At 39.1% G+C, this 21,263-nt stretch overlaps 1 protein-coding gene across 1 annotated transcript in view; it reads right to left on the bottom strand.

The window, feature by feature from the left end:
- MTMR12 (myotubularin related protein 12) overlaps positions 1–21,199 on the bottom strand; it is a 32,948-nt gene extending 11,749 nt beyond the window's left edge. The window contains exons 1-9 of the mRNA XM_041419468.1: positions 19,993–21,199; positions 13,483–13,537; positions 12,195–12,334; positions 10,364–10,436; positions 9,067–9,197; positions 8,363–8,456; positions 5,757–5,880; positions 4,535–4,610; positions 1,449–1,555 (exon numbers count right to left, since the gene is read on the bottom strand). Coding sequence (XP_041275402.1) covers positions 1,449–1,555; positions 4,535–4,610; positions 5,757–5,880; positions 8,363–8,456; positions 9,067–9,197; positions 10,364–10,436; positions 12,195–12,334; positions 13,483–13,537; positions 19,993–20,025 — 833 coding nt within the window. The 5' untranslated portion in view covers positions 20,026–21,199. The remainder of the gene's footprint in view (positions 1–1,448; positions 1,556–4,534; positions 4,611–5,756; positions 5,881–8,362; positions 8,457–9,066; positions 9,198–10,363; positions 10,437–12,194; positions 12,335–13,482; positions 13,538–19,992) is intronic.
- Positions 21,200–21,263: the final 64 nt, after the last annotated feature.

The raw sequence follows: 21,263 nt of genomic DNA, 5'->3' as shown, positions 1-21,263 counted from the left end.
AAGTTGCTCTAGCTCATACTTCAAAAGTGAGGTCTTGTGGGCAGTTTTCCAGGCAGGGCAGAGTGCTTTGCTTCCTGCAGGCTGTAGCACAGAAACTTGCTTTAGGTGAGAACTACAGGAGACCACATCAGAAACATGGGTTACCAGACCTACTGGAAAATGCATCAGATCAGAGAAGTGAGGGAGAGCAATTGCTGGCTAAATACAGTACTTCTTCTAAACGACACAGCAAAGAACTTATACTGCAAGATCAGGCCCTGAACAGCTTTTTTTAAAAGATAGACTGCTAATTGTAAACATCTGCTCTGTGCCTGAGTTCAGACTATTACTATAATGGCACTTGAACACACCCCGATGGCCAATTTGTAGATGTATTTGAGACTCCAGTGATTAAACACCAGTACTGCACAGCAAAGAAATCCAGCAATACTGCCCCAAGTTCAAATGGCCACAGAGAATGGATCAATATAGGAGAAGATACCTTGTTACAGCTTACTGCTAGTTTTATTTACTTTCACATCATGAAATAGCATTAAAGACAGTTCTAAGCCATCTAATCTTTCCCATTTCAGGGTAAAAGTATTAGAGAACCTGCAGGAAGGGCCACAACTCTTTCCTATGCAAGTATAATTAATTTTATAAACAAAAGCAGTTTTAAGAGCCCAGGCAAGCTGTTTTCTGTTTGTTCTGTGTGATTAACAGGTCTCCATCTATGAGGAGCAAGGAGCCAATGTTCAGTGTAGAGATTGTACATATGAGTCTGATCTAATAGGTGGCTGCTGAGAGAGAAGTTCAGTCTAGGACAAACAGCAGTTAAAAAAAAAAGTGCCAAAATTAAAGGACAAAAAGTCATTGCCATAACAGTCAGACAGCTGTGCTCCTCCCCTTAAGTTAAACTTGTCATTTTTCAAACTGCTGAACTAATTCAGTTCACTATCCCATCTGAAGAAGTGCTGTCTGCCTTCACATCTGAAAGCTGCAGTAGTGAATTGCTCAGCCTGCCTCAAACATTTTAGGACACTTATCTCAAGTTAATTAAGAACATGAACCTAGCTCTCAGAAAGTGGCAGATTCTTAAAAACTCAGTTTGCAAATGCACATTTAGAGACGGAGTCTACATTTCTCTTACTTGCAAAACAATTAAGCCATTAACCCTACAGGCTTTGCTGCTGCTTTACCTACAAAACACACCATAGGTAGTACATATTCCTCAGAAACAGATGTGTATGCAGCTCCACAGAAAAAAGCCTTGGGTGAAGTTCCAACCCTGCACAAGTAACCAATGCCACTGGGTCAAGGGCTTAAACACATTCCACTACAGCAAACTACTTTCATATACAGAACTTGTTTCCTGATGTGTGAAAGCTTAAAAGATATAGCATATATGGAAAAAGAGAAGCAAGGTCCATACCAAGCAAAGTGTTGTGGACAGAATAGCTATTACTGACCCATCCAAGAAGGCTTTTTGCATTTGTGAAGTGCTGTCATCCTGTTCTTTGGGAAATGAGGACATTTTGAGAAGAGCAGCACCGTTATGGCAAGACCAACACCAAATCTGCAGAAAGACATTTACCAGGTGAGAAAAAACTAGTAAATTGTCCTATACCATGTATTTGCTCAAGTGACTGAGTGATTTCAAATTTTCTCTCTGCTTTTGCTTAATTGAATTTTTAGTGTATTTAATAGAAGCAAACATCAACAGAAGCAAAATCCTACACCTGCGCCAAAAATACATGCCTGAGTACACTATATTACCACTTTCAAGTTTTAAGTTAGAATTTACACAGGCACAGGGAAATACAAAATGACAGATTATGCCAAAATGTTACTTTCTCAACTTCCCTCACAGGTAAAAAAAAATTGATCAAAAAGTCAATGGTCAAATTATGTTAGAATATATGCCACAGCAAGACTGAACTTGTAAGTAACATATTTATATATATTATCCATCAGTTTCTCCACTATCAGATTTTTCTAATAGTTCAGCCTTCAGGTAACTCACAATAGATGCAATGATATTTTTCCATCTGAACTGTGCATAGAGTAATCGAGGCATATGAAATAAAGTAAGCTAAGTCAGATTGCATAGTCACAGGTATTTCTTGTGCCAAATCAGTCCTCAAAGCTTCTTATTATTTCCCTTTACACGTAATTTCCTCATTCATACTTCTTGCTCCTTGAAGCTCTCAAGATGATCTGTAAACTTGCATTGAAACAGGGAGTAAGAATAATTTTCATCAGGAATATTACACAAATGAAATCAGGAAGTAGAAGCTCTGCTACCAATTCACTGTAACCAAGAGGTGCACCTCAGAAGGATACAGGACTCTCACAATCATCAAGAGTGGAAAAAATTACTATACTGTCCTTCCATTGCCTTCCAAAACCAATTCAATATGGTCCAGCTACCTGGACACTTCACAGAAACAGTTTGGAAATAATGATACTGTCCTTCCATTGCCTTCCAAAACCAATTCAATATGGTCCAGCTATCTGGACACTAGCTTCACAGAAACAGTTTGGAAATAATCAGAAGAGTTCTACAAGGCCTTGGAACAGTGGGCAGCTACAGATGTCATCTATTTGGACATCTGTAAGGCCTTTAACATGGTTACACACATCATCCTTCTCTCAAAACTGGAGAGATTTGATGCATGGACTCTTCAGGGATGAATGGTCCCACCCAGAGAGTAATGGTCAACTTCCCAATGTCCAGATGGAGATTAGTGATGAGTGGTGTCCCTCAGGGGTCTGTACTAGGACCAGGACCATTTGATACCTTTATCAATGACACAGTCAGTGAGATGAAGTGCACTCTCAGCAATTTCCAGATGACACCAAGCTGAGGTGATTTGACAGTATGCCATCAGTGGGACTGAGACAAGCTCAAGGAGAGGTCCATGGGAACATCATGAGGTTTAACAAGGTTAAGTGCTGCTGCACCTGGGCTGGGACAACCCCTGGTTGCAGCCCAGGCTGGGCATGAACAGCCCCAGAGCAGCCCTGCCCAGGAGGGCTTGGGGGTGCTGTGGGTGAGAGGCTGCACATGCCCCGGCCATGGCACTGCCAGCCCAGAGAGCCAAACGTGTCCTGGGCTGCATCCAGAGCCCCGTGGGCAGCAGGGCAGGGAGGGGATTCTGCCCCTCTGCTCTGCTCTGCTGAGACCCACCTGGAGCACTGCATCCAGAGCTGGGCTCCCAGCACGGGAGGGACAGGGACCTGCTGGAGTGAGCTCAGAGGAGGGACACAAAATGGTCACAGGGCTGGAGAACCCCTCCTGTGAGGATGCACTGAAGAGCTGGGGTTGCTCAGCCTGAAGAAAGCTTTGGGGAGATCTTTTTGTGGCATTTCATTACTTAAAGGGGGCTTATAAGAAAGATGGGGGAAGACATTTTAGTAGGTCTTGCTGTGATAGGACAAGGGGTAATGGTTTGAAACTAAAAGAGGGTAGATTTAGAACTACATATATGGAATAAAATTTTTATGAGGAGGGTGCTGGAACACTGGATGGAACAGGATGCCCACAAAGGTGGTAGAAGCCCCAGAAACATTCCAGGTCAGGTTGGACAGGGCTCTGCACAACCTGATCTAGAAGATACTTTGGGTCATTGCAGAGGGCGATTAGACTAGATGCTGTTTAAAGGTCCAATCTATTCTACAGTTCTGTGAACACAAAATGGAATAAAAAAATCCCAAACACTACTGCATCTGTGTAAGAGCCAGTGTTACAGGTCTCTGACTGTCTGAGAAAAACTCAACCACACTACTTTGACTTTTAGGCAGGACAGTACAGAACTATCTCCTCCACGGACCAATTAACTTAAGAGCATAAAATGATCATGGTTTTCCTTGGCAAATTTAATGGACACACTTACACTAAGGTAAGACCTCACAAGTGAGATTACTTTGCTTCTTGTTTCCATCTTCTCTGCCTTACTGGTTCTTGAACTACAAGGCAGGAAGCCAAACCCAGCTTGTTACAGGCTGCAAACCAGTATATTTAACTTCATTTTCTGTTGGACTTGCAGAACTAGTTTTTCAGTTGGGGTACCTGACTTTGTAAAAACACTGCATCATCACAGCCATAGCACTTACTAGAACCCAAGCCAGCTACACCTTACATGTATCATCTCATGTTCCTCTCAATATCCAAATAGCATTTCAAGGCCTGTATCTTGCCCCAGCCAGATGCCACACAGCACAGTCTCATAGAAAACAGGCTGATGGACAGACAGGCTAGTAATATATGTAGGTTATAAGACATTAGTAAATGGGAGCTGTGAACAGCAAATACATATTTTGCTGTTATGTATATGTTATATATGTTTTGCTACATATTACACTGTTCAGTGAAACACAGAATGTATCAAGCACTTCTCCTTCCAACATCTGTTTCCCTTCTGTAGATGACCAGGTATATACGTCAACTGTTTAAAAAAAGTTCTGAAAACAATATGCATTAACATCTGTGATGTTAATTGAAATTCTGCCATCTCAGTAAAATTCTTACCCTTAGCCATGCACATATACTTACAGGAATGCCTCTGCCTTCATACTTCAAGATACTCTCTTCAGAAATGCACATGGGAACAACAAAATACAAAGGCAGCCTAAGACAACAAAGAAGAAATTTTTGGTTCAAAACCAAAGAACAATATCCAAGTTCCTTTTAATGACAGTGAGTGTTCTAGCTGGAATTCTAATTATATATTCACCTTGCTACAATAATCTTTCCTCCTAGATAATTCTATTGTCCTCAAAGCTGTCCCTTAATTTTCAGCTGAATAAGGCTTTTTTCCCAACCTTGAGGTCTTAACTATTTCCATTGCAACACTCCCCTGCCTTTGCAAAGGTGCAATTAATTGTAACCTCTAAGACTGAATGCTAAGATCACCTTGGTTCTCTCACACTTTGCTGTTTCAAAAGATACCCTTGGCTCTACTAAATGACTAGTTCTGTTTCCATGCCTGTTAAGCAGTTCACATCCTAATTCAAGAACATAATTTAATTTTTAAGGATTTCCAGCATCAACCAACTCTATTGACGTTCAAGGTCCAGAGAAGCAACGAAGGTAAGTACTTAAACTCAGTTTGGGTCTCCCAAGAGAGAGTTCCAGAATACATAGTTAAGACTCTAAAATACTGCTTTCCAAGGCCTGTGAGATCTTTCAAGATTTGCTATGAAACAACAGTAGAAGTATACAATGCCTTGTATACATCCTAAAGGGCTCAGCACTGAATGCTCCTCAGCTAAACTGGTGGTCAAGCTCAGCTAAGCTTAGCTAACCTTCTCCTAAAGGCAACACAACTTAACTTCCACTGGCACTTTTTTGCAGATTTACTTTAAACCAGTTACTTTTTCCCCACCCAGCTCCCTCCCAACAAAAACAATGGAAAATCTCCAGTGCAGTAACTTGAAATTTTACCACAGTAAAGGCACAGACTGAGAAAGTGTCATCCTAACCAGTATGACAGAAGTGTAGATCCCAGACATATTTTCTATTCTCCACTCCTAGATATACTCAAAGCTTGATTTAACCAAGGTCCTGAGTAGTCTGTACCTAATGTTGAAGTTAACCCATCTTGAATCAGGGGTTGTGCAGGATCACCTCCTGAGATGACAAACCAAACTATTCCATAAATAAAAATGGAAACCATATCCTAAAAAGACTCACAAAAACCTGTATAATCCCTAGCTTCAAAGGTAGCACACATTTTCACACATCCAAAGTTCACTGTTAACCGGGGCAATCTTACTTTTCAGAGACTCTGTAGCCTTCGTTGGTTGTCACTGCTTTATATTTCACATTCCCTTTGGTCCGCTCCAACTCATCACGCCAGTCCTCCAGGGTCTCAAACATCACGGTTTGGTTTCTCCCATCTGTCAGACATCAATAAAATTAACTTTGCAGACTGTCAAGAACTCTAACACCAAAGCAATCCTAAGTAAACCTGTTAGTTGCCATTAAGGTAAGTAAGCAGAACTCTTGTGTACCAAAAGTCTCGAGTCAAAGACAAAATGCCTTTGTATACCACACTGCCTCTGTCTGATCTTTAACAACAGCAATATTCTATCAGATACAGCTGTTACTAACAACTTCAGGAACAGTTTCTCCTGCAGAAACTAATAATTTGTTACAGAACTTCCATTCAGCTGGGGCTGTCCTCACATCCAGCCTAAAATGCAGCAAATAATGCAGCTGACTGGTATCTAATCCTGTAGTTTAAGTGCATAATTAACAATCATACCAAAAACCTTTCTACAAAAATTTCAGATATTGCATTTCATTTAAGGTTCATTTTTTTTTCCTCATGAATAGTTTTGCATTGAATAGAACATTCACAGACACTCAGTAAGAGCAGAAAATTAATTACAGCAATTCAGTCTCAATACTTTCAACTTAGACTCTTCCCCGTAATTCTACTTAGCCACCTCAGAAACAGTTAAGACAGCAGCTTGATTTAGCCTCAGATCTTGTATAATACCATATAATTTATGGAGTAATGTCAATTGTTTTAAGCACACATCCTAACTGAGTAACATTCTACAATATCAGCTAACCCTGAAATAGCAAAAAGAGCTATCATTTCCATGGAAGAATGGAAGATACAATGGTAACTTGAAACTTTTCACTGTAAGAAGATAAGGTAGATGAAAAATTTACAGCTTGGAACAGAACATTATTGATGAGCTCTTGGAGACAGGATTTTAGAGACAGGATTTTAGAGTCTGTCTCTCAGACAGTGAGAGGCATAAAAAACAATTTCCACAGTCTATTTGTCTTATCCTGTACTAATTTTATGAAGAATGACACCAAGCCACTTACTACTGAACACAGCTATTAAAATAGGAAAGAATTGTGGGACAGCACGTCAGTGTTGCTTTAAAGAGGAGGCTTCTCCCAGGATCTGTCTCTACCTGGAAAAGCTTGCAGTCTTTCCATCGTTTGTAGCTGAAACAGAACACCAGTTTCAGGTGAAGCCTGCAGGAACTACCTGAGCCAGCAGGTAGTTCCTGCAGCTTCCTTGCAGCAAACAGACAGTGTGCTCCTGGGCTGCATTCAGCAAGGCCACCGTGTACCAGCTGAATGAAGCCACCACTGCTGTCAGCTGGAGGGCTGTGCCCAGTGCTGGGCTCCCCTCTGAAGTCTCCCGGACCAGGTCCAGTAAAGGCCCTCTGTGATCATTAAAGGGCTCAAAACACCTGATATGAGGAGAGACAGAGCTGGGATCACTCAGAAAAGAGGGCTCAGCAGGGGCCAATCTCCCTGTGTTTATAAATATTGGGGTGGAACAGGGGAGGAGAGTACAGAAGATGGATCCACACTCAGTGACTTGACAAGAGGCAGTTATGCACAAGCTGAACTACAGCAAATCCCACATACACATAACAGTAATGTTTTTCACTACAAGGAGGGTCAAACAATGAAACTGACTCTCCAGAAAGGCTGTGGAGTCTCAATACTTGGAAATATTCGAAAACCAACTGGACATGACTAAGCCTGATGCAGTTAACCCTACTCTGAAGAGGGGCATATGGACAAGAACATGACTAGATAATCTCCAGAGGCTTCACGGAGCCTCAATGATCATCTCAATGATCCTGAAATTCCTTGACATATTTTGGTGTTTGATTAATACCTTGCATACATCAAAACCTCCCTCTGTGAAAGGAATTGGTGTTGCTGGTCCACTAAGGGTCAGGTTCCTAATTCAAAACAGTATTATTATTTCAGCTAAAGTCTGAATTACAAAATGCTAGAAAGTACACTGACAACTTTTTGTCCTGAATTTTGCAGTCTAATGTATTATTCAGCCAAGTTTGATCAAGTGGGAAGATTATGTAATAAGTCAGATACAAGAGGAAGTCAGATGCCTTGCAAATCTATGTTTTTTTTGCAATTGCCTGGAAGAAGCATATTGCTTGCAAATAAGAGCAAAAGGGGAAATACTTTCTCATAGGATACCACTGCAAATGCAGTAATTTCAGAATTAAGAGCAGGAAGTCTGGTTCACAGCAGCAATACAGATAAATACAGAAAAATAGAGATAAAACAAGCAAAGTATTTTCTAGATGAACCACGTGAAAAGCATTTGCACATGTTAATCACAGTAAGTTTTCAATCTAGGGACACTACTCCTCCTCGGACAATTTCTGTGCAACTTCCTGAAGGACACCAAAACCAACAGAAGGCAATTTAGAGATTTTCAACAACAGGCTTAACAATGTACAACGAAAGAAAAATTAATCTTTTGAAGCTACCTGCCAGCAGGACAGAGCCATAAGCTGAGACAAACTCAACTACAGACCTCCCAGTCTGTTTAACAAACTACGCAACAAACAGATTAAAAAAAACATTTACCTGTGTTGTTTGGAGCAGCTGATGCATAAGAGAACAGAAACAAACGTTTAAGCAGCTTAGGAGTCTGGCTATGATGAACTATACCACTGACGATCTAAAAAAGGACGAAAAATTAACACCCAAACACACACCAAGATTGTCAGTGTAAAAAAAGCTTATTTTTACCAACCCCTCCATCCAGATGGGTTCTGTCTGATGGATTCTATCCCCAACAGCTGAAACCTGATTTTTAGGAAGGTTTCTCTGTTTTCTGCAAGACACTGTACCTACTTTGTCTAAGTAGTATTATATGTGTTCAACCTCCAGAATTACTCTTATTTAAATAAAGTTAGTTGACGCTTAGTTTGGAGTAGAGACTAACTTCTCCAAAAAATGAAATTTATCAGGAAAGTAACACTATACTGAAGTCTGAAATAAAGTGAAACTACATGTCACAAACAGAACAGCTTTACAGCTTGTCTGAGCTGGAGCTAATTTCCTGTAGCACTCCCAAGTTCCAGTTTTCTTTAAAGAGCCACTGCACCTGTCTTTTAACTGCTATGCACAATGAAATGTTCAATAAAATCAATCTTTTACTTTCTGTCTTAGCTGGAAATGATCAGAAAACACTCCCAAGTTTCAGGGTGAATTTCATCCTTCCCTCATCCTCACAACACCCAACACCAAGCTAAAAATAGAAAAGCAAATTAAGTTACTATACGTACTCTTTTCACTTCCTCTTCTTTTGTGTATCTCAGGCAGAAGTTAAATACTCTAAGGTCTTTACAGTAGATAATTAACTTCTCTGGGTATTTTCTTAGCTGTCCTGTTAGAAGTTTCTTTTTCTCATCATAAACTGCAAAATTAAAAAGGAAAGTAAATATCAAAAAGGTACTTGTAATGTTGATAAAGTTGTCCCTGACTGACTTTCCAGAATTCTCAAGAAACTAATTCAAGCCCAAGTTTTCTCAAGACAAAACGAGCATCCTACAACTTAGGTTGGTAAGCCTCAACTTTTTCTTTTAAAACCCATCAAATTACTTCATACAAGGTAAAAGGCAAATTTGCAGCAAACCAGCTGCTCAAGGGTTGTATCTATTCACATTCTGACTGCACACCAAGTTCAAAGTTTCAAGATACATAAAGAACAAGTAGTTTTACACAAGGGGAAGTCCCCAGACATCTGAGATCATTCTAAGTTCCTTAATTTTTTTTTAGATTTTTTTTTTAACCACCAAGAAGCCTCCAAGGCAAACCTCTGCTCATTTCTCTTTGAGGATGTACCATTTCACAACTTCAAGTGCTGCCAGCTCGGCCACTGTACATAAAACTAAAGTGACTCATAACCATCTCCACTGGTCTGCCCCAGCTCACTTCACAAATCCACACCACCATTTATAAACACACTGAATACTCATAATTAGTCCAAGAACAGGATTCTCAATAAAGCCTTCCTATACTTAAAATAATCTGCCCCATTCTCAGTTACCTTTTGTAGCAATTCTGGCACATCTCTAAAGACCCCATGCAAAGCACTAGATTTAAATGTCAATTAAATGTCAATTAAAACCTCCTTTTCTATCTCCTTTAATATGGTGAAGATACCATGTATCTCATAAAACAAAGTTCCCTTAGACAAACAAAAAGAATTTGAGAATTTGATAACTGTACTGCTATTGCTCAAATGAAGTGAATAGATCTATATTTATAGAAATAGTTGACACATTGGAAGATCCTTGTCTACAAATTTAGGGACTTTTCACAGTATACTCTCTGCTTTGAACCATTGCATTTTGAAGGAATCATTTTGTCAGTTCCAGTGGACAATTAATCAAATAAATTAAAATTAATTTGACAATCTTGAGGGATAAGACTGGGTTCTGATAAATTTCTTATCTGTCATTTCATCATTAAATATAATTGCAGCTGCTTTTTAAAAATGTATTGGTTTTCTAAAAAGGATGTATTTGTACAAGGAGCACCAGCACTCCTAAGTCTCCCAGGGGTAAAAAGCTGACTTACCTCCATATATTTGATCTACGCATTGCAGAGTTATATCATTTTCTCCTACAATCTTATTCTTAAATTGTGGCTCCTAGAAACATGAAAAATATCATAGAAATGTCACACTACAGTACCACCTTCTGCCAAGTAAATGCTTTCCATGCACTGTTTTACTATCAGCATTACTTCTTATTCTTAGAAGCTATGTAAGGCAGGACACTGAAGAACAGTTATTAAAATGCAGACAGATGCAAGTTACACACACAATATAGCTTTATTTAAGTCTCAACCATGCTTGAAACGTAGATACAGTTTTTACTTTTCAAACAGCTTCAAAGCATACATTTCTACTGAGAGTCACTTTTCAAACTAGAATCACTGCAGTAAACAGGAAATACAGCAGCTTCATGTAATCCAAGCCCTTTTATGACAAGTTTCCTTGCTATGGGAACCTGGCAGGAAATACAAAGTCTCTTAAAAGAACAAATATCCCAAGGACACAGTAACATTAAAATCAGATTTATGACCGGGTAAAGTGAAGACACACACACAACTCAATTACCTTATCTACTGTGTAACCAAACCTGAAGTGATTTGGAGTTCCCTTCACTTCTACCTTTCCATTAGTACAGTTAAAAATGGCATTTTAGTGATGCCACAATTAAACACTATTATTTTCAATACTGTTACCAAACAGCTGACTTACACTACAACAGCAAATTATATTTTATTGTGAACAAAGTTAGCCTTATTCGAGTTACTTCCACACCTGCAGTACTCTGAAGAAGGTAGCTAATCCTGGGCTTTTGTTAACAGAAATAGAATTGACCCGGCGTTATAAACCCAAGGTTCAAAGCCAGCAATGGAACAGAAATTAGCAAGGTCATTACCAACTTTCCACAGATCACTTGAGATTTACGTCAAAAGATTCTGCAGCTTTGTCTTAATTAATTCCAGATGGTCCAATAATCTGTACTTGGCTGCAGAAGCCTTAGTTTAATGTTTAAACTTTGTGAAATTTAACCCCAAGTAACTTCTGACTACAATCAACAGATGTCAAATCATATTATTCTCATTGTCCTTAACTGTCAAGATCACCTTGAATGTGGGAGCCACTAGACTCTCTTTTCACTCCTAACAGCTAAATAGACTAAACTATTTCAATGCTTAAGCTTAGCTAAAGCACTGTGGCATTACCATTCTCCTCTGACAGCTCAATTTGAGCACCTAAACCAAAGGAAAAAAGATTGAAATAATTTTGAAGATTTGGGAAGTTGTTAGCTTTTTCGGTGTTTGCAAGCTTAACAGCACTAGGTTTTAAAATCTTTTCAGTAAATATTGGACTTTGAATGAAATAATTCAGAGTTTTACTGAGCCACATAAATTTTCAGAGCATTTCCGCTGAGTATTAGCTTACTCAGTCCTGTACAGCCTGAAATGATTCTGCAGATGTAGCCCAAAGTCAAATCAGGCAGATGTTTTCCACCATCAGACATTCACACTTCCACAAATGCTACCAAGACAAAGAGTCAGAATCAGCTTTAAACAAACTGTTGATTAGTTTTCAAAACAATGGGTTCTTTTAACTTAAGCTTCACCAACTCACAAAGTATAAAGAGTTTTAAACTATGTCTAATCTAAGTGTCCACATAAATGCTTGCACTGCCTCTGCTTAAAATAATCATTAGAGATTGAGAAAGGATCAAGCAGATGCAGACTGATTCAAGTTCTTCTGCACCCATTAGCAAATTTTATACATTTATGTTCATTCTGCATCTTTATATAAGGGAAAGATATGAGTATTTATGCAGAGCCTGTTTAGTCATAATTAGAAGACTTGTTTTCTTACATTATCATCTGAAGCAGAATCATCATCAAGGAAAGAAATCTTAAAGTTTGTGCACACGAGTTTCCCGTAAGTGCCACGATTTGACCCATCTTCTTGCACATACTTGTACACTGTGCTGGCTTCACAAAGTAGCAGTTCACCTGTGGAGAAGAAACACTGACTTGCAACATTAACTGACATTTACAACTGAATTATTTCAATTGTTAAATCTCAATCACAGCAATAACTTCCTGACAGTTTCTCAGAACTGTACGCCTAAAGGCTGTTCATCACTGTTACACAAAGGCACTACGAGGCAGCTCCTGGAATCAACTATAATCTTCGTTGTAATCTTAATCTTCCAGGTTACTAATGTTATTCCAGAAGCCCTGAACTGCAAATGTTTGGGAGTTCTGTAACCTGTGTCATGGCCTACTCCAAATGGCAGTAGAATGTTAATCATTCAAGTACGTAATTGAAAAAAAAACCCACAAAACACAGCAAGAGCAGTTTATATAGTCAATAAACAAGTTGAAAATTATTCCAATCCTCCTTACTGTTAAACTTTAAGAATGCTGAAACATTTGAATTTGTTATTTCAGGTTCATTTTAGTTATTTTTTCATAGCTTTGACTATTTTACAGGTCCCAAAGCTATTTTAGAAGTCTCAAATACAAGTTTGCATAAATAATAGTCAATTAAATTATTGTGTTAGAATTCACAGGAACTGAACTTCAAATTTCAGAAAGTAAAGTTTTAATAGATGTGATTAGACAGACTCTTGGTCTTTCCTAAAAAGTATAGGAAACCCAACAAAAGAATACTAGTTTATTGTAAACTTTTACATGTATTTTGTCTTTGCTTATCTTAGAAAATATTTTTAAACAAAAAGTAATTGTAAATTACAAAAGAAAATATTAACAGTAAAAGAAAAATTGAAAGGCCCAAGTAACTCACAGCAGAGACAAAGCCACAAGAAGGTAAATTTCCTCTAGTTCTTGTCTTCAGTTCCAAACAAAAGCCACCCAACTTTAATTTCTAAGAAACAGGGCAAACTCAAGTATTTGAGTATTTGCCCTGAGGATATTGAACTCTGTAAAAAATTTGGTTTTATACAGTTTTCAACATCGCATGCAGATTGAGATATTAAAAACACTTCAATCTGCATGGGCTGTTAAACCAAACACTGTATTTTACTATTTGTGACACTGATGTCACCTGAGTGTTTCCTGCAGACATGGAAATATTTAAGTATTATTCATTAATTCCTGATTTTTATTACTTAAATCTAGTAATATACAACAGTTACCTGGTAATAAATGAGGATTTACTTCCTTTTCTATAGGTTCCTTTATGTGTATTTCCTAAAGAGAGAAAGAGTAATTATTACCTTGCAAAGATCATACCTTCACATGCTGTAAAGAACTACACCTTCCCACCTTAATTCCTCACATTCTGGCAAATAAAAATTAAGGAAAAAAAGCCTCCAAAATGAAAGGAGTCTACGTCTGCAATTTGATCTTTACACTTCATGTCAAAAGTCTATTTGCTAAGTAATTGTTTTGACATCCACAGTGACAGTTGCATGCGTTTATGAACACACAAAAAATGCACTATTTCTGCAACAGACAGAAATAAAGCATTACCAGTATTTTTAAAGTTCTCTCAGAACACCTAAACGGACAAGCATAAACTTAGTGTTATAGCACCATCTCCCAGCTCATGCATAAGCTTTTCCATGTATGACTTGCTATTGTTTCAAATGTACCCTTCAGTTTTTCAAGTTTCATCCATGACTCCCTGTTTCTGATTGTTTTACACACATTTCAACCAAAGTACAGAAGTTCCTTAAACAGCACTAACAGTTACATAAACAGCACTAACTATGGAAAGGTATTTCAGGATATTGGAGCTAAGAGGTAAAACCTGGTGACAGGAGATCCTTCAGTTTGGACCCAAATTGCGCACAGCAAACATACTAAATTCGCCATGTCGCTTATTCTAGCCTTTAGGCACTGACAGTTGGGCTAAAATCTCCAGCCAAAAGACTATTAACCTAGAGGAGATGCTACACCCTTCCTGCTCAGCCTGTTCAGAACTTCCTCCTCCAAGCCCAAATCACTCTGCATGCACTTTGGAGTCTTTCTGGAAAACCATTAGTTAACTGGAAACCCTCCCCCCCAGGGCCACAGCAGTAAGCAAGCTAATTTTAGTTTGTCACCAGCATCCAGTCAGCTACTGCAATTCAAGGCAAAATAAGATATAAGCAGTAATAATTCTGCTGGATTAAATACAGGGAAACAAAAGCCCCTGAGAGTACAAAAATAAACAGCCTCTGCCATTCATATAAACACTTGCACACTCAGAAGACCGAGAACTAAGTTTGAAGGTTGCACAGCCAAACCACCAGGAAACCACGTCATAAGAACAGCAGAGATGTTCAAGATAGGCTGAAAAGAGAAAAATGTTATAAAACGAAAGTAGTAGTGGTGTGAAGAAAGAAATCCATAACTACAGCTGATAGCTAATAGTGGAAAAAAAAAATCCCAGTTTGTTGCCTTTGTCTTCTAAGTGTGGATGTCCTAGAAGTAATATTACTCAAAGTTCATGTTTGTCAGCTAGAAAGTCAGTTAAAATGCTACTACGACTTAAGCTGCATACTTCTGCATTCAGAGGAGAAATATATACACCTTTTCTTCCCCCAGCATTGTGTCTTCACCAATGGTAGCTTTTAACTAAACTTTGGGTTTACAAGTGCCTTTAACAGCTCTGCCTTATACAGTCACTCTTTGTGTCCAACTACATGCAACACTGCTCAGAAAACTGCATGCCAACAATGACTCCCACAGAACAGTAAAACAGTTATACCAGCCAGGTGCTTTTCCAGCACCTCTGACTTTGGGAGATGCCAGAAAGAATGTAGTAACTACTGTTCTGCCCACACACTGTTCGTACTTATTGCCATGAGTACCAGTTTATGGCAGTTTTGGCAGAACTGAACTGAATTAAAAAAAAAAAAAAAATCTGACCCCAAAGAAGTTCTTTGAGCTTACACCCATTTGTTAAAATGAAATGAAGCTTTTATAAAGGGTTTCAACAGCAAATAACCTTGAACAAGTGGTTACAAGTTTTTGGTTACAAGTTAAAATTGGTTATCTTCTGAACAGAGTTAGAAGTTTAATCAAATTGCATCACAGCAGATTAGTGACCACAAACACTGAGATCACCTTGTAAAATCCAGTTTCACTTTCTTGAAAAAAGCCTACAGACACTGAAGTGCTTACAATAGGCAGAATTCCTACAACATTCAACAGAGTTAAGCCATGAGTTAAGCCTCCAGAAGAGTTCTACTTGAAATTCAACATTTACATTCCCACAATAAATACACAAACATATTAAAGGTGGTTTTGATACATATAGAGATAGCTAGACCTCAAGCCATGAGTGCTGCTGAAGAATCCATGCTGCTGCACTCATTTTCCTAGGGAGGGTATGAAAACACATTAGAATTTACTACTGTCACATTTTGTATTTGCTCTTTTCAGTGAGAAGGTAAAGATCTGAAAGAAAAATTAACTCACCATGAGTCAGTTCAAGTTGTGTAGGAACACATATGTAAATTCAGCTGCCATCTCCACTCTGTCTCAACTATATTTTTATAACGAATATAAGTTTTGGGGCAACACAGATCTTACCATTAATTGAAGAGCCTGTTTCAATTTATTATCCTCAATGCCCCTTTAATCAGTCACACGCTCACAGTCACCCACCCACTCCTTTATCCCTGGATTTGTCTGACAACACGGTGAGATAATTTGATTTGTAAAATCAGCTGGGAAGCATATACTTGTCCTACATTTGGTTTTATTGTTAGTGCCTATTGTTAGCAGAACTGGCTCATCAACAGGTCAGATGAGCACATAAACAAAAGAAAGGGAAGGAGCAGAAGTAAGTCTGCCCATTTCTGCAAGTTGCTGAATACATCTGGACCTCAGAAATCTTCATGCTCTGACCATTTGTTGAGGCTCAGCATGCAAGTACTTTCCATTTGTGATGACTGAAAGCCATGCAAACCTCTAGATAGAACTTTTCATCTGTAGCTCCCCTGTTCTGAATGCCCCAAGCAGCATTTTGTCACTTACTTAAGGTACAACAGGGGAAACCCTACAACCAGCCACACTTAAAAGCAGTCACCCACAGGACACCATGCAAATAAGGAAAATTAACTATGTTTCTGTAATTTCTGATGCAAGAACTTCAACTCTGCAGAAGGTTTTAGAAACTTCCTTCTAAGAGATGCTTCTCACCTGTGCACTTACCTTGTGCTATATTCCTTCTTCCAGGCTCTCAAACCATGTTAGGAAATATGGCAATGCCCTTTAATTATCAATTTTAACAGTAGAGAGTACCAAATCATGTCAAAACTTCAAGCTGACATGTCACACCAAATTAATTCATAATACATCCCCCTTCTTGCTAACAGAAAACCAAAAACTTCTTTCCTTACGGAAAGTTCTCTTCTTGTTTTTTACCCAAATATAAGAACAACTGCACAGTTTGCAATACCCAGGGACTACAGTCAGCTCTCCTCCAAAAAAATGTATTTAAAGGGGTTAAAGTATTTTCAAGCTAGTCTGGGGACACAAGTCTTCCCCAAGTGCTGAAGGCATAAGTGAGGCAACCAAGTTTAGGACAACAAGGTTGAATTTCATTTTAGTAACAGGGTCCTAATGGTTGGAGCAGGAAAGGAATCCCAAATGACTTCTGCTTTTTGTCCTACAGTGTCACCAGAATTGAAAGCAGTTCCTTTCACTCTACAGGGAGGTAAATAACTGTGTACTAGAAATAAGTAAAGAGAGAAAAACATTCCCTGCATGCCAGAATCCAGATGTTGATAAGAGAATCTGTTTGGGGTTTTTTTCATCATTACTGACTTACAGATACAAATATATGTGCCTACTGATCCTGGATGTTATTCACCACCCCCAGCAGAGACACCATGCATACAGTCTGCTGCTTCAAACTGTAAACTCTGAATCTAACTTACCCCACAGTAATGCTTCCACTGATCCATAGCTGGACATTTGCACTACAGGTAATTCTGACAATGAAAAACAAGACTTACTAAAAATGCTGAGAAAGTATGTTTGAGAGATTCAAGTAATGAAGGAACAAGTGACCACTTCCAGGCTATCAAAGGTACTGTCTGAAACAGCTGACAGCTTTCAAAGCTGGCAGCAAATAGTGCTGCAAGAACACTGGATACTTTGATTTTTTTATATAGTTTTCCACAAGTAAGTTCTGGACAGGGAAGATCTACATCCTGGTGAGGTTTGCTATGAGCATCTGTTTTTTCATATTTACTTCACTAAAAAGAGGGGTGAGATAAAGATAAATATACACTTAAGTAAGTTATCAGTTGTGAAAGTCAAACTGTGTACCAAAAGACCCGCAAATCAGTTGTGGTGCTCCAACAAGTGAATACAGTGCTCCTGAGTAAAATAAACTTTTGTGGAACAGTTCCACTGGAATTCCATGCAAAAGAGGAAACATCCGTGCAAATGCTGAGTATCTACTTTGCATCCAGAAACAAACCAACTACATACCTGGTACTTTCTGAAGGACTTTTTGTTGGTCAAACAAGCCTAATCCCACGTTGTATGCCACACAACCCACAGCATGTACTTACTACACTTTCATAACATTGCTGAGAATAATCTCCAACTGCTTGTTTTCCTTCCTTTCACAGCTCCCTTATCCAGAAGTCTGTTAGATCATAGCATGTGTTTTCCCTGACTGTTTCATCTCTTATCCTTTCCTCTTTCCTTACATTGTCCTGTCCATCTCCTCTGACATCAACACCCGGTTTCCCCCATGTCAGCCCAGCTGTCCAGCAACTCCTATTCCTTATTCCCCCCTTTAATTCCACCACCCCAATTTTGAACATATGTTTTTAAGACTGATCACAATGTTGTACCAAGATTTACAAGCAAGAAGTATTCACAGTGTTTATGAGCTAAGAACAGTGCAGGATTTGAGAGACAAAGTGCACGAGGCATGAAAATTACCCCCAGCAGTTTGTGGTGTACCCCAGACTTCAGAGATAAGCAGCATGAAGCAGAACAACTACTTACACAGTTTAAAGGCTAACACAGGAAAAAACATCCAAACAGAATGAATATGAAGGACTTAGCTTTAAAGAATGCATGCAAAAATATCAACTTTGAGCTTAAAATAAAATTTTAAATCTAATTTCTTATGCAAATTAAGATTTTAGGAAAATACAATCTAGCTTGTTTCAACTGTAAATAACTTCAAAGTCTGAAAGAGTTAGAAATCATGAAGTAATTCACTGGTCCTTGTTTCACTGTCTCCACAGACACATATTCTAAGTCTGTGATCTGAAATGTCAAAATATTGACTTTATACCCTAGTATTCACCCCATTTCCTGCAGGGTAGCCAAGTCTGTCCTGAGGGGAAGTGTGTCATTAATATCAACATCCTACGGTCTCACTCTCAACAGACCACTGATTGATTTGCAGTTCCATACAGCAGAGCCTAACTAGGTTATATTTAGTCAGATGTTAAAAATGCTGCTTTTCCAGACATTCTAGGATTTCACAGCAAAAATTAGTTCTGTTCCTTTACTAAACAGCATTTTCTTTTCACTCTTTGCTTCCTGTTTCATTTCATATTCAAATTAGCACACACAGCAGCTTAAAGCTGACTTCATTTTATTTTTCAGAATATTGCCTACTGTGTCCCTCAGGTATGTCTAAAGATGGTCTAAACAAGGTGGGGACAAACCAAAACTCAGCTCTACCTGTTAATTTCTCTACTGCAGGGCTCCCATTCCCTGGAAGCAGCAGTTTAAGGCCTTAAAACAGCTTCCCAAGCAAACCAGGACAAGACCACAGAAGCTGGAGGCTGCTGGAGGCTGCAAGCAAGGGAGGGCTGCAGCTAACAGGATTCTATTGCTCAGAACTGCATAGTGGTTAATTGGAAATCTTGCCTCAGGCTGGACGTACAAAGAGATTCAAGGCAAGGCTCTGCAAATTCATGGAGAAGCCCACCATTAACTCCAATCCTACACAGCTAAAATCTCAAGCTCATTAAGTCCCTGAACTGCTGCTTTCCACCTTCTCACATGGCCTGCCAGAGGGAGTATCACACCTGTTGCCAGCACTTCTTCCACGAGCACCTGGAAGTCAAAACGCCTTGATGAAAGCTCCCAGGTGACCCAACTATGTTCCACATAAAAAGAATTAGAATTTCCATTGTTTTACCAGTCTAGTTCCTTTTAAAATTCAACTACATGGAAGTTAACTTGCACAGGAAACCTGAGTTCAGGAAGTTGTTTTTCTTGGGTGCACACAGGCGTGAGAGATGCTCACTTCTGCTTACTTTAGGATGCTTAATCAACATGCTTTTTCTAGACACCAAAATAGTCTCACAGATTTCATCATATACCTAACATTTTATTTTTAATCCTCATAAAAGCCATTAAAGTCTTCAGTTTCCTGTGTAACCATTAAGGCAGTAAACAGCTGTCAACAGCAAAGTCAGATTTGCTTTACTTGCTAATCACATCAGATCTCAGTTTCACTCTGTCTTTGAAGGTGCAAAAGCGACATCCATTCTATGGCAGAAGTCACATCTATAACACAAAGTTTTTGCTGCAAGAGTGCACTAAATTCTTAAATTTAAGTGAAACATGGAGAGGCCTAAAAGCAGCAAGAACATGTAAAGAGTTAATGGCAGTAATGTCTACTGAATCAGGATATTTCATAAAGAGCCTCATCTTCCAGTGTTACATACCTTAGTTACTCTTCCTGCAGCCATCAGGATCATATTTGAAGCATTACATCACCGCACTTAAAATCAAATTAAAGTACTCTTTATTATTTGGTATCTTGCTGCACTATGTATATATTTACTTGTGCTCTTTTCAACCAGCCATTTTTTCTAGCATGCATTAGTCCTACACTACACTCATTTAAATGGTGAAATGCCTTCCAGTAAGTCCAACAAGTGAAGCTGTTTCTTTCACAAAGTCAAGCTCCTTGTATATTTGTATGAGGTACTTTCCAAAGGTGAAAAAGTGACCTCGGACAGGGATATATTTGCTGACTCCAGAAATACTTGTACCTATCATTTCCATCTGTTTTCACTTGGAAATACAAGAAAGAGATAAAACTTTCAAAGTAAACTGATGAAACTACGAGCCACCAGGACTGAAAAACATATAAAAACCGGATTTGCTATCACCAACTAAGGACATAAGTTTTAAATATCACAGCTGATTTTGGCCGTAATAACTCTGATTGTTCTTTCAGATCCAGTGTAAAAAAAACCCAGCAGATTCACTAAGGTCCTATCAGTGACAGACTCTGCACTAACTAACAAGATCGACAAAAATCTCTTCCTTAAGAAGCTTTCAAGAGAATTAAAAATTAAGAAGAATCAGTTTGACACACATTACAAAGAACTAGGAGAGGGGAAATCCCAACACTTATGGCTCATATTCATCAAATGTTTTTCCTAGAAAACAGCTGTTTACCCGGAATAAGAATGATGGAATACAGAAAAACAATACGGACCTAACACCATGTGCTAAAAAAAATGACCTCAGTAAAGTGAGCCTAAGGTCACTTTGATCAAACTGTCAACATAAGTTTCGACAAATAAGTGAAAGGACAACAGGCAGAACAATACCGCAGATACACACAGAAATACACGCACTGCCAAGGATTCAACACCGAGCTGTTAAGGAAGGATAGCCAGGGCTTTCCATTGGCGGAACTGAGAGCAAGGAGCTCACCGAGCAGGACGTGAAGTGATGCTGTTCAGGGACAATAAGAACAACAGGTTCGGAAAGTCCCACCTTACGGGCCGAACAGCCGCAGCCCGACACCTGGCCGCGGCTTTCAGAAACAACTCCGCTGACCAGCCAGCTCTATTTTCCAAGCTCTTCTCCACGCCGCTCACCCTGGGGCAGCCCCGGCAGGCTGAGCCCCGCAGCGCCCGGCGGAGCCCTGGCCCCGGCCCCGCTCCCCCCGCCCCTCGCAGCGCTCCCCCCGCCCCGAGCT

The sequence above is a fragment of the Onychostruthus taczanowskii genome, unplaced genomic scaffold (assembly GCF_017590055.1).
Source record: "Onychostruthus taczanowskii isolate IOZ18803 unplaced genomic scaffold, ASM1759005v1 scaffold108, whole genome shotgun sequence".
Taxonomy (NCBI): Eukaryota; Metazoa; Chordata; class Aves; order Passeriformes; family Passeridae; genus Onychostruthus; species Onychostruthus taczanowskii.
The sequence above is the reverse complement of the archived record's forward strand: the minus strand, read 5'-3'. Positions and strand labels throughout refer to the sequence as shown.